At 37.7% G+C, this 14613-nt stretch overlaps 1 protein-coding gene across 2 annotated transcripts in view; it reads left to right on the top strand.

The window, feature by feature from the left end:
- Window positions 1-14613, top strand: part of MYBPC3 (myosin binding protein C3) — a 62522-nt gene that overhangs the window by 46474 nt on the left and 1435 nt on the right. For both annotated transcript variants that reach the window (XM_010412911.4, XM_019280489.3), the window contains 6 exons: window positions 4087-4282; window positions 8762-8901; window positions 9666-9825; window positions 10389-10525; window positions 13027-13213; window positions 14142-14184. In XM_010412911.4, coding sequence (XP_010411213.1) covers window positions 4087-4282; window positions 8762-8901; window positions 9666-9825; window positions 10389-10525; window positions 13027-13213; window positions 14142-14152 — 831 coding nt within the window. In that variant the 3' untranslated portion in view covers window positions 14153-14184. The remainder of the gene's footprint in view (window positions 1-4086; window positions 4283-8761; window positions 8902-9665; window positions 9826-10388; window positions 10526-13026; window positions 13214-14141; window positions 14185-14613) is intronic.

Below are 14613 nucleotides of genomic sequence, written 5' to 3'. Positions count from 1 at the left end.
CTCTACTGTCCAGGATTGACATTTATGGAAATGTAATCCTGTTATTAGTGAAGAGCTTTGAAATTCTCATATAAAAGATGCTGGAGATACGCAAAACATTTTTTCCACAGGGGAGACATACATGAACACATCACTTACATTCTTTTGTTTGAGCAGTACCAGCAGGGGAGAAAAAATTATTGGAGCAAAATCTATGTAAGCTTAAAGGTACATGTCTTTTTGCCCTGTGGTTACTGGGTTACATGAAAAGTTGCTTTTTTCACAAAGATATATCTGATTAGTACACAATTGCAAGCCCATGCATGGAGTAACTTTCTTGAATTGCATGCTTTAATTATTTCAGCATGATCACAAGGCTATTTTTTGCTTTCATATTCCTTATCTCCAAAATTGCTAGAAAGACTTTTTCACTGATGTCTAGCCACACACAAAATTCAAGATTTGTACATCTGCTATTTCTGAGTTATGCAGTTATTAAAAAAAAAAAAAAACAACTAAAAAACCAGATATTTTTCCTTCTTTGATGCCCAAAGTTGAAGAAAAATTGCACAAATTTGACAAGCTGTCCCATAAGCAGGGGAATAAAGTTTAGCATTTTAGAGATTTGTGTCTTATGTCCCCTTGTGCTGGTTGTCACTGGGCAGAGTTCATTTTCTCCATGGAAGCCACTATGGGGTGATGTTTCAAATTGGTGCCAGAAAGACTATTGATAATTTAGGGGTATTTTAGTTGTTGCTGAGAGCAGTGCACACACAGAGCAAAGGCCTTTTCTGCTCCCCACAAGACTCTGCCAGGAAGGGAGGTGCGAAACCACGACACCGCCATATCACGCCCTTCCCAGCGTATCCAGCCGCCTCCTCTGCTGAGAGCAGCCTCGCTGCAATATTCCCAGAGATTTCCCAGTTCTTTTCCCTACTCCCCTGGGGAGTCCTAACTGACGTGTCCTCAGTTTCCTGGCCAGGGTAACATTTAGCAGCTAATCCAGAGCTTCACTTAATCCTGCCTCATCATTCAGCTGTTGCCAAACAAAATAGATAAAGACGAAGCTTTCCCTGACTTTTCCTCAGTGGGGACACTAACTGAGGTTTTGGCATTTCACTCTGTCATCAATTCTTCACAGAACTGTACTAAGCTAATCTTAGGGATTTCTAGTGCTCCGTCAAATTTGGCCAAATTGAACCAACTGATTGACAAGTTATTTGAGTATCTGACTGACAAATCATGTGCTGGCATAAACTCTTGTCTCCTAAAGGGTAAGGCTAACAAAAAAGGCTAAAATCTATCCATCGACACCAGATTTTACTCTGAGAACAAAGCCAGAGGACTTTAATTTAATAAGTACTTTTTGAGTGAATTAAATCTGTCATAGTTTGAATTGCAGCTTTCACAGTACTAAGAATTGTGGCTATAGCTATTTAGAATATGTAAAAGTGATGAGCTTTCAAAAAAAGCAAGTCAAAAAGAACTTTTCCTTTATATTTTGAAAAATTTTAAGTGCCTGACCATTAATATTGCAGAATACTCTAAGTAGATACAATAGCTATGATCTAATGAAAGTGGAAGTCAGTGTCTTCTACTATTTACAGTCTCAGTGCAACCTTTCCAGTGACCTCTGTGGTCACTACAGTGAAATTCTATGAAATACATCGTCAAGGTATCCTGGGCTTAATGCTACTGGCAAATCTATTTAAATCTTTAGATCAAAATGTTCAGAAAAGAAAGTAAAACACTGTTACTAACCCTTTTTCTATCGAGTACATTAAGCAGGTGGAACATTCTGGTGAAAGGAAGAGAATCAACACATTCTTGCTTCAAAATCAACTACGTGGCATGCGAGGAGGGATATTATGTGCTATTAGTGGATAAAATTCACAATAGTGCTGAGCAGTCTTTTTGTCCATCATCTATATGTGAATATAAATATCTAAGAGCATTTAAATTCATTCTTCCCTGGCTGTGAACTCCCTGAAGTTTCTCTGGGGTGCTATTTAGCCACTCTGTCACTCACTGTTCTGTCTCAGATTATCTATTACAGATTGCAGAAATCCAATCCTCTGACATATGTATTAGGAACATGCTTTCTATCTGTTTGTGCTTTTCACAATCTATAAATATAAGAGTATATGAAAACCAACACTTTGAACACTTGCAATCCTTCACTGGCACTCACAGCGCCTCAAAAAAGGAGGTGCTGTGAGTGAACCTATCTGTTCAGCCATGGTACAACACCAGCAGCAACAATATTCTAATCAGTCTGAAAACCTGACAAGTATTTGTCTTGACAAAGTAGAAATTTAAACAAAGACCCACCAAACTATACTATTTAAGCAGATTATTTTTATTTTGAAAGCATTCCCTAGCCAAATTTTTCAAGGAAGATCTTCATATCACTTTACAATGCACACATATGTGGGACGTAAAATAGTCAGTTCTTGTCATGTTCACCAATAGGAACACATAGATATGGAAAATAAAACACAAAACAACTCAAATACTTTTACTTGTTCCAGAATTTCTACTATACATTCCAGCTGAAGAGAAGCCATCTCTTTCTCTAATCAGTTCTATGAAATGAGACCAGGGTAAAGGTACACTAGAACAGGACAAAACTATCTTGTATCTGTTATTTCCAAGCTACAGGCCTGAGGTGCTCTTAACTATGCTCCTTGGCAGAAAGCTGTAAGAAAATATTTTACCAGATAGAGAAAATGGAAGATCCAACAGCATTCCTCATTCAAGGTGTATATCAGCCCTGATGTAAAATAAATTGCATCTGATGAGTTCGAGAAGAGAGCCTCTATGAATGCATAGCAATTTCTAGGTGTTTTAGACATCCTTTAAGTATAATTTTGGACAGATCATGGCCTGAATCTTAAAAAAGGTGGAGTTTTTTTCCTATTACCACTGAAAAAAAAATGATGCTACACAGACTTTCTGAGCAAATACCAGACAAACCTGAAATAAAGGTGTAGCAATGCACAAAGATTCATTATTATTCTGACTACCTTTAGGCACCAAAGCCAAGAGTCTGAGTATCCTAATCTCCCCCTGTAGGCTAAGGGAAGAGATACAGTCTTTCAGAGTATGTTCCAGACACCCAGAGGATTGAGGAGCCTTTCGGAGCTGCTTTCTCTGCTGTTTACTGGAGGCAGAGTGTCCCGATTTCAGTGCCTTAGAGTTCAGTTCCAGGGCAGCCTAAGCAGAACTGACTGCTGGCTTGCAAGGTCCTGCTTTCCCCCACCACCCATCTGAACTATTCCAGGCCTGTGCTGCACTGTTTCGCTTTGGTAATCTGGCAGAAACTTAAAAACCCCCACTGAGTTGTTTTCTATTGGATTAACTATTAATACACTTAATAAATACATCATGGCAATTTTCTGTTTTCTTGGATTCCTTGTTTGGAGTTGTACTGTGGCAGTAGCACTCCAACAACTTTTGAAGAATTAAATAGTACTTACCATCTTTCCTGGAAATGGCTGGATGAGGGTGATGCAAACCACCGATATCTCACTGATTCCATAATGCCATCTTCCATGCGTGTAGCAATGCTGACTGCTTAAGCTGACAGTCACCAAAACTATTTTGCAGTGCAGAAAGAATTACACAGTAAATTTCACACCCCAAGACTGCAAGATGATAATAACTTTTCAAGACATCTTAAAAATGCCTAGGGACAGAGCATCAAATGTTTTAAGAAAGGGAGAAGAAGGGGAGCAGAGCTAATAAAGTCCTCAGGTGTGTAAGGGTTCTGCCAATAACAATCAGAACAAGTCAGATCACCTGTTGGCTTCACTGATGCCTGGGAAAGAGTACCAGACCAGCACAAGAATAGTATTTCTGGATTTGTTCTCAATATCTTTTCAGTTTCTAACTAAATGGCATCCTCAGACCATGGTGCCACTAAACCAGACAAATGGGAGCAAATATTTGTCTGGAGAAAAACAGGAATTGTAAAGTATTTAGAGAGTTTACTATCTCAACTCTGTGTATTATATTAGACTTTCTAGATTTATAGATCACTAAGAGAAAAATGGAAATCCACTAAAGCCTAAAAAAATAAAAATTCCTTTTTTTCTCTCTCTTTAGGGTAAACCAAGACCCAAAATCACTTGGCTGAAAAATGGTCAAACTCTAGACTCCAAAGATGTGGGAATTCGGAACAGCAACACGGACACAATCCTTTTCATCAGAAAGGCAGAGCTTCATCACTCAGGAACATATGAAGTCACTCTTCAGATAGAAAACATGTCTGATAAAGTTGCAATAATAATACAAATCATAGGTAAGACTCTGACAACATCAGAATTAAGCAGATCATACAAAACAAAATAGTGGCCAGACTGAGGCAACCGAAAGATCCAACTACCTCAGAATCCCTTCTCTTTTCAATGGTTGCAGATGAGCAGGACCAGCTCAGAGCAGGGCTAGCATGTGACCTTATTTTCCTACTATATTTTCCCACCTTGAAATTATGTGTTCTAGAGACCTTCAGAGGATGAGGGATATTCTGTGAGTTCCATAGCTCTTCAGTGATTTTTTTCTTGCCTAATTTTATCCAGTCTGTATTTTCATTCAGGTCTAGTTTGAGAATCCAAACATCCTTTTATAAGGAATTTCAGTTTAAGTACATGTATCTATTTGTTTTGATTTGAGTCTGCCTCCTGACAATCTCTTTTAATGTCCATACAGTTTTGTATCAGAAAAAAACATGAATAATCATTCACCTTTTCCATGTTACTCATGATTTTATAGCCTTCAGTCACACTCACCTCAGTTAACTTTCTCAAATTTTAGACTCTTCATTTTGATTATTTTCAAACAGATGCCATTCCATATCTTTGATCATCCTTATCAATCTTCTTTCTACCACTCTGAGAGAGATAGAAAGAACTTGAGAGTTCTGGTGTTCTTAGGAAGAGCCATATTGCACTCAAGGAAGGAAATAGGAATCTTGGAATAGATGTACTCCTACAGGGTTTTTTTTTTTATTAGATAAGGATAGTGAAGATAAAATCATTGCCATAATATACCTCTACTGTTCCAAAAATTAGAAGGCACAGTCCCGTGAATTTGGAAAATTCACATGTAATGCCTTACTCTGTTAAGAGTGTCTAGTTAGTCTGAGGCTTATTCTCTATTCTTCAATTTCCAGTCTCTTTTCTAATGTCATTTCAAAGAAATGCATTGCCAAAGTTTCCATAACTTCTCTTGGGATTATGTGAGAGATATTCTGAGATCTTGCCTCCTTCTGAGATCTTTCATTAATGTTCAGCCAGAGCTCTTCTATTTCTCCTCATTACCACTTTTTTTAACATTCTTTATAACTGTGTTTATTTCTCTTTCCCCACACTTTCACACTATTATCCCAAATTTCTTCCACTGTATTAGTACATTTTTAGAATACGTGTTTTGGCTCAGCTCCTAATGTTTTGGAATTAAAAATTCTGGCTTTACTCTGCTTAAAGTTTTATAAATTATGTTGGCAGAACAGGTACGTAATGGTGCCAACAGCAAAAAAGAAAGGCATAAAAAATTGAAGCAAATATGTCTTAATACCAGCAGCTGCTTCTGCTCAAGAGTTCTGCAAGAGCAAAATAAGTAAATGGCAGCTAAAACAAAATAATCCCAAGAGTGCCCAGAGAAGCTGTGGCTACCCCACTCCTGGAGGTGTACAAGGCCAGGCTGGATGGGGCTCTGAGCAGTCTGGTCCACTGGAAGGTGTCCCTGCCCATGGCAGGGGGTTGGAACTGCATGATCTTTGAGGTCCCTTCCAACCCAAGCCATTCTGTGACTCAGGTAAGGGGAGTACTGCACCCTACACACTAAAATACCTTTCTAAAATTGGTTAGTGACTCTTGATTCTGGCCATTGCTCTTAGACCATAGCACCAAGTGTCATCCACCTATTGTTTGATACTGTAGAAAGTCAGAAAACCACATCCATCTACCATTGTCAAAGAGTTATTTCATATAGAAAATGAATGATTGAAAAAAAGCAACTAATCTTATCACACAGATAAGAGCTGGAGGACAGGCATTAACTTTGTATTTCCTGGGCAGTTTGTTCAAATGAATGGGAATATGTATATTTCATTTAATTAATGACCAAGAAGGGCTTGTAACATATGCAGATACTTCTCCAATCAGGGCATCTACTCTGAATCTTGATTCTGTTATTCTGTCATCAGAATTCTGTCAACTGCACTTTTTGTTCCCCAGATTTTATATTCTCTTGGCAAGACAGAAATATGGGTGATTCAGGCAGTCTTTCTGTACTCCTAGTGGTGCTTTAGGTGCTGTAGAACAGCAGGCTGAAAAGCCAACCAGGCTTTCAGAGACACAAGAAATTAATCAGTGATTTTTTTGAGGTGTCTTTTCACCAGCTAACTTCCCTTGGCAAAATCTGCTTGATGAAGAAGTAATGCTTGTGGCTTCAGACCCTATCTTTTTTTGGAGTAAGCCAAGAATGCGGGTAGCCAAAGGCTCTGCTGCTGTGATGAGTCACCTGTGAACTCCAAACAAGAGGAAACAACTCTGTTACTGCCATCACCTTCCCTTGCTGCCAAAACTGTTGCTGCCATTTACTCGGCAGACCAAAAAAATACGCACTTTTACTATAGGAATACAGTATTTATTAAATACATTTAGAAAGCTTTTAGATAATGAAATTATCTCCAATATCTGGAGGATACAGCTCCCTAAACTTCTTTCCCCCTCTACATGAATCAATAAATTATGTCTCCCATCATGCCTTCTATTGACCAAAACAAACCTCAGTTCTATACTTACCTTTTTAAACTGGAATTAATTATTTTTGTCATGATGTATTATTTGAAAATATGAATTATAATTTATTTTTGGAAGATAATTCACACTTTATGTCTTCTTCCCATCTTATAAATTTCATTAGTTTGCAAAAATCCTCGGCTGAGCTTGTGCTGAGGGTAACACACAATCCTTCCTCAGATTATGAATCTAACACTCTAACACTCTAACACAGTGTCCGACAGAGGAAAGTAATTTGGTACAGAAGCATCACTAAGTCTAACTTTTCCCATCGTCTATTCACAAGCTAGAGATGTACTGGTTAGTACTGAGAAAGAAATATTCTACCATTCTACAAAGAAATTTTGAATGGATACTCTTGCAGATTGCATTGTCTCATTGAACCAAAGATCAAGAATATAAAAACCCATGTAGCAAATTTATCCATCTCTACATGTTTTTAAAGTTGTTCTTCACATATATGCAGACAGATATGTAGTATGAAAAATTCTTCTCTAAAATCAGAACAGAGTAATTGGTCGCTGTGTAATAAAGATACACATCTAACAACACAAATAGGTTTTTTTTCTTTTAAGTTGTGATTCAAGTTAACAGCAAACGCATTTCCACATCTCCATAAGCAATGTCGCTCATTTGACAACACACTGCCATTCCCTACTTCAGAAACAGAGGATAAAATGAAGGAAGGCTTTACCTGGTTGGTGGCTGTTGAAAAACACAGAAGATGGCAGATTTTTCTCTGAAATGTTAGTGTAAGATAGGAACAAAGAGGATGATAAATGGAATGAGAGCCATGCATTCCATATCCCTTATCAGACATCATGCGGTGTTCTAGTTGGCACCACTTTGAAGGAGGACAGTAGGGGTCAAACGTAATTATAAAGCGGTTTTCAATTCCAAAGTTTGTCAGTGAAAAGAGAATTAGCACATTATGCTTTGATGTAGAAAGTCACAGTTCCCCTAATAACAAAGGCTGGTTTATTACTGCTTTGCATATCCTTCTTTAGAAATTGAATTACAAGCCACCTATAATTACATTCCTCTGTGCTTTGCTCATCTCAAACCTACATCCACCAGATTCTTACCATTTTCTTAATTTTTCCAGCTTAGCTACAAAATGGGGAGACAGTTTCCCTTCAGCTGTCTGGAATGATCTTGAACTATTTTTCACTCAATAACAAGATCAATTACCCAGCTCTCCCCAACAGGCCCCATAACTGTGTGCAACAACCTACATCAAAAAGGTGAACCGGTGTCCTCAAATTAAAACAGACAGAATTATTATTTAATAAATCTAATTTAAATCTTAGAGCATTTGACTGAACATGGTATAAATATGAATGATACTCAAAAAAGAAAAAAGAAAATTAAAATAATTTCATTCTATATTGTTTTTCTCTATATTTCCATGTATCTTAAAAAGGACACAGACTTCTGTATCTCTTTGAGAGTTTGTTCTTTTTCTAGTTGTTACAGAGAAATATCACCTAGTGGGCAAGCTAATAAGCACTGAGCCAAGAGGGAAAAGGTGTATTCCCAAATGGCTGGCCTTCCTCAGGGGGAAGGCACATAGCCCATCGCCCTGGTTGTTATAGCAATGTAGATGAATGGCCAAGAAATTGCATTGAGGCAACAAAGTGATAAAATTGCAGTTGAAGAGTTAATCACATCCATCCAAACAACGCAAACTTCTTATTACACTTTAAAGAAGAGTTTGTCTGGTTCCCATGTTACTAATTCTAGTGTGTTGTCTATTTCTCAGTAGGATTCAGGCCTCTCGGTAGAGTATTAAGAGGATTTTTGAAAATTCCCCAAATTTCTTGTTTACAGTTTTAACTTCATATAAATGAAATGTGTTGCTATGAAATGTTATAGATTGCTATCAGGCTCTGTTTTCTCTCCCTGCATGGAGAAATGACAAAGCTCTTTGGATCTTGAACTAAAAGCTAAGGTGTTTTTTTATGTCTCCTCTGCAGACAAGCCTGGTCCTCCTCAGAATATAAAGCTTGTAGATGTTTGGGGATTTAATGCAGCCCTGGAGTGGACACCTCCCCAAGATGATGGCAATGCTCAGATCTTGGGCTACACAGTTCAGAAAGCTGACAAAAAAACAATGGTAAGAACTTGGGCTGGGTCTTTGTATGGAGTTAAACCAGCACCTGCTCTGGGAACACAGAGACTTGAGGGAAATGACTGAATTCATGACTCTCAGCTGTGTGTTCGAGGTGTCCTATGGCATCTCAGAGGCAATTAAACATTGAAAAAGAGAATCTAAAAAAAAGCCCAAAAGGTGAAGGATAGAACTGCATTAAATGCTCAGTAGAAAATGGAAGAGAGATCAAGCATGTGCAGTCTCTGGTGGTGACTGCATAGACAGCTCTACTTAGAAGGTAGAATTATACTTTTTATTTGGAATTACATTTTTCATAAATGCGGCAAAAAATTGAAGGGGAGGGAGGAAGAGCTAGACTCGAAGTGAGATGCTGGGCATACCAGGGTATATACTGGGAGAGGTACGTATGCCAGTCAAGCCAAAAAATGTCTTTCTCATGGAAGACCCCATTAAGTAGTCATGTTCTGAGTACATAACTCATACCAGATTCCCCAGATATGGGTATGGCTAAAATATGGTAGACACTTGGGGGACATTTTTCCTCAAAATGCAAGTATTCAAACATCTATCACACCGCCAGAATATAAAAGTAAGAAAATAGATCAGCTGATCTTCCCAGGAAGCAACATAATATTCATTTCACAGGTTAGTGTTAAATACCTGTCTGCCTGTCTTTTCCTTGTAGCAAAAAGAATCTCTCCATACCAAAACTAGCACCATGTCTGACCTCTCATAACATCTCTCTAAACAGTATAGTCTTGTTACAGGAATGGTATACTGTTTTTGATCACTATCGTCGCACAAACTGTATAGTGTCAGACCTGATTATGGGAAATGAGTATTTTTTTCGAATCTTCAGTGAAAATTTGTGTGGATTGAGTGAAACTGCTGCAACCACCAAAAATCCTGCCCATATCCAAAAAACAGGTAACATATTCTTCAAAACAAAGATCACAAAAGCCACTAAGTACCAGAAGTAATACACTGGCAAATGGAAAATACAGTCTTACCAGCTGCACCACTAAAGATATTTTCATTATTTAGTAACTAGCACTTATAAAGACTTTGAGCATCAAGAGCCCTTATCTAGGCAGATCTCCTGTACTAATACAAATATCAGTTAAAAATATTTAATCACACAGTCTTCCTAAACTATATTATCTTAAGAAAATAATACAACTGGGGGATTATATTTATATTTTGGGGTTAAAAGTTGAAGATGTCTGTGGTGAAGACTTTCCCTGCACACGTATGGCTATCATATTTTTAACAGAAGCTGAAAACCTGTGATTGCCAGGACCTTTCACCTTAACTAACACATTAAACATGAGACATGTTTTAGAATGAAATGTATTTAAAGACTTGTTATATCACACATGCCAAAAGCTTTGAAGCTTCTTTAAATCATACAGGCAAAATAAATGACAAATGTACACAAGTCAGCAGAACTGACAACACAGTTCTTACTATTTTGTTTCTTTGAATTGCAGGCACCATTTACAAACCCCCCAGTTACAAAGCACACGACTTCTCCGAAGCTCCTAAATTCACCCACCCCTTGGTGAACCGCTCTGTGATTGCGGGATACAACACCACACTCAGCTGTGCTGTCAGAGGAATCCCCAAGGTACCCCTCACAACTGTCACTGAGATTGCTGCAACAAGCCACGGGCTGCCCTAGAATTCCTGTCAGTTCTGCGTGGCTGAGTGTGGCATGGCTGTACCAAGGAGAAGCAGAGGGCTCCCAGCCATGTCCCACCTCGCTCACACCTGAGGCTGCGGCAGAGAGGGGGGCGAATGTTCGAGTGGGTCTGTGCAGAACCGGGGGGGGCAACACGGTGAAGGAGACAGAGGGAAGGGCAGTCACTGCTTGTGGTGACACCACACCACTGGAAATGTACCACAGCTGCATAAAAACGAATCACTGGAGAAGGTAAACAACAACGAAATGATCTCACAATCTATACTTTGCTCTCTTCAGACTTTGAAGAAAACAGCAGCTAAATGTCATATACTGTTCCATTAACCAAATGATACAGAGGAACAGCGGGTTTTCTGTTACACCAATGCATCCACATAAGTTTTTGAGAGTCTGAGCTATTTTGCAAAACTAACTAGAATAAGGTCTGGTCTCATGTGAAGTTTTTTTGTGGGGTGTTGTTGGTTTGTTTTTTTAATCTTGCAGGAATATTTTCTCATTCTAAATATATTTATTAAAGTCCCATCAAAGACTACATAAAGATGTACTATTTTGTTAATCAGGAACAAGCTGTTAAAATTGTATCAGCTAGGAGCTAAATTTAGACTTCTCAGAAAAGGGAAATAAGATTTTTGTCTGCAGTGAAGGAATTTACCATATTGTGACATAACTTGTTATAAATTTAAATCAGTACAATCCCTTCACCTCTGGTTGCTTATTTTCAGCATCTTTCACTACCTCATATCTGTGCAAGGATCTGATTGCTACAGAGCAAAACATGTAACAATCACTCAGAGTCCAAATTAAAAAACAAAAATCATTTGCTGAAGTTCATTGGATGAAGAAGGAGCTCCAGACAAAACTCAAAAATAAAAAGGAAGCATATCCATGTAAACAGCTTCAAAAGAACAAGAACATTACAGAAGAAACCCCAGCAACTGTAGGCAAAATCCTCCAGTAGCTGCCTCAGCTTAGAAATGACAGCGTTAGTGACAATATTCCCTCTTGGTTAACTGACATTTTTGTGCATCTGCATCCACTTCATTTGGTTTCCATGGTTTTATGAAGATTCTTAAAAACCTTCTCAGTTTTACAGCTATTACTGTACAGTAGTGGCAGGCTTTGGAATGTAGGCATGCTAGCTTGTCCTTCCACATTAGCCTGAAGGATACAAGCAGTCCTCAGCCTTCAGGACACCTAATACTCTTAAAGCAGCTTTTCCAGATATCTTTTTGTACTTCCATTGCCCAAATTAACCTTGATAAAATGTTTCCATACCTACTTCAGTACTCTTCCAAAGGTCTCATTCATAGAGAGTAGCTTATATGAATGGAGGTTTCCAATTCTGAGTAACTGTAGATTCTCAAGCACACCTCAGGATGATCTGTATGGCATGGTAAAATTATCACTTCAGGCAGAGACAGTACTCATGCCCTGCCAGTAATGAAGTATAATAAGAGACATATACCCAAAAAGATAAAGGGGCTATAGAGAGACAAGGAAAAAATGTTAAGGCAGGCAAAATTCCAGCTGAGATCTGCCAAGAAAATTAAGCATGGCAAGTGGGATGCACTGGATTGATATATCACAGGTCAAAGACCAAATTGATACAGTAGGTTTGAATGCACTCTATAAAACCAGTGCAGTAGTTTTGAGGTTTATGGATGAAGAAACAGAAGACATTAATTCTGAAAGAAAAACAGTTAAATGCAAAGCTTGCTCTTCTATTCTTTAAAGACTGTTTCTTCACTGTATGTACTAATGAGCTTGAAATAACAAAAGCAGTTTGCTTTATATCAGAGTTTTCATTTTCAAAATTTCATTTATAAAAATTAAAGGCACATTTTCAAGTACTGGAAACAAAACATAAAAGCTTGAACTGGTATAGAAGCAACAACTTCATTCCACAGCAGAAGCCAACAGGAACTTCATTTTTAAATTCCTGAAGTTTCTAAAGATACACTAGAGGGTTTGGAAAATGCTTTCCTGGACCAAACTTTGGCATCCCAGTTTGGCCACCCAGCATCTGTAGACTTTTATGACACTTCTGTTCTAATGAGCTGTGAAGCTTAATTCTCCAAGATGCTTGTAGCATTCAAATACATTTTAATAAGCACAACTAAATAACTCCTAAATGAATGAATTTGTAGACAGTTAATAGGGTTGGGTTTTAAAATTGCAATAAAACAGGACACAAACCTACATTTTCTATATGCTATTTGTGAGTTAATGGAAATATTGAACTTTTGAATTATTGGTCTCATGAATTTGTACTGAATGAGATGTTGTTGAAAAACTATTAACCCTGCTTTGTAAATAGCCCTAATAATACTATTTAGCCTTTAGTGGCTACATTAAAGCTGCAAGATCGAGTGTAAATCTTCCATTCTCTACCTTCTATTTAAAAAATCTTCTTTTTTGTTCTGCAGCCAAAGATATTCTGGTTCAAAAACAAAATGGATCTCTCTGGGGATGCCAAATACCGCATGTTCAGTAAGCAGGGGGTGTTGACCCTGGAGATCCGGAAACCCACTCCCTTTGATGGTGGCATTTACACCTGTAAAGCTGTGAATGAGTGTGGTGAAGATGAAATAGAGTGCAGACTGGATGTCAGAGGTAATCAGATTAATCCTATGGATAACCCTAACACTGCAATGAAGAGAGAGTAACGGGTAGTTAAAAAAAAATAAAATCATTGTTCCCCTTTATCTAACCCTGACTTTTTGGGTGGTATATAAAAAGTTTGTTACTTACGTGCACCAGCAAGATTTTTTTTTCATTCTGAAGCATTATGATAGAATTAGGTTACTTGCTAGGTAATACAGGTCTGGTGGTGTACAATTATTGCACTTCTGACTTTATATTCCTAGAGCAGATACTCAGCAGTGGAAGGGGGAGGTCTTTCTACAAACACTGCATTGAGGATGACTTTATTAGACTTTGTGCTTATTCCATAACTGAAAGTTTTAAATCAAGTCAGTGGCTATTAGATATACGTAAAAGGTAGTGCATCACAAATATTTTTGGAGCACTGACAAATTATTTCATTAGTCAAAAGGACCAGGAACAAAAGTCACATGTTTATTACACAATAAAAAAATATCAAATATTAAATATTTTTGGTAAAGCTGCCAATAAAGTATCTATTTCTGAATACAAATGTATGTAGCACTACTTTAAGTGCTCAAACCCAGCAAAAGCTGCAAAAGTGACCTACATAGCAGTAATTGATGGAAATCCATTTTCAGCACAGCAAGCCTGAAGGTATTTCTACACAGTACTGAGTTGAATGTTTGACTCAGTGCTAAATCAGGAATGTGCATCCAGTGCACCTTGCAGTGCTGGGTACCAATACCTTCAGGGCTCAAAGATTAAATTTATCATCATCTGAAGCTTGCTTTAGGAACATTAAATCTTCTTAGAATCATCAGATAAAAGCAACTACTAGAGAGCATCCATATTTCACCTTCAGTACCAAGTCTCAATTTAAAATTAGCATTCTTTAATGTCTGATAATATCTTCAATTTTTTTTTCATTCTCCAGCACCTCAGTAAAACGCTGAGTCACAGTTTATCTGCAAGTCAAGGTAAGAAGCAAAATAATTCAGCTGGACAAAGGAGCAATGACTGTTTGAGTAGATATATGAATAAAGAATCATTAGATATTCATGGTAGAGACTTTTTAGAATGTTTATACAGTTGGTGGGGGTATGTGTATTTGTTTTGATTTCTGTTTGTTTTTTCAGTAGTCAGTATTTCATGGGTCTCCACCTCTAATACACTGTGCCAGTGTAAAAATCTGTAGGAATAACAGAATACTTTGTTGTCATTTTTTCTTAACTCGCTACAAGCACTCCCTCTAAGAGACTGTTATTTATTAAAGTAGGCCTAACTAATATCAATAATCTTGCTTCAACAAAGAAAGCATAGTTAAAATTGAAATGCATCTGGAAGTGTAGTGTTCATTTTAGACTTTAAAAGAATGAAGTAGTATAATAGCAATCAGGTAATGTATT

Source organism: Corvus cornix, chromosome 5, assembly GCF_000738735.6.
Source record: "Corvus cornix cornix isolate S_Up_H32 chromosome 5, ASM73873v5, whole genome shotgun sequence".
Classification (NCBI taxonomy): Eukaryota; Metazoa; Chordata; class Aves; order Passeriformes; family Corvidae; genus Corvus; species Corvus cornix.
The sequence above is the reverse complement of the archived record's forward strand: the minus strand, read 5'-3'. Positions and strand labels throughout refer to the sequence as shown.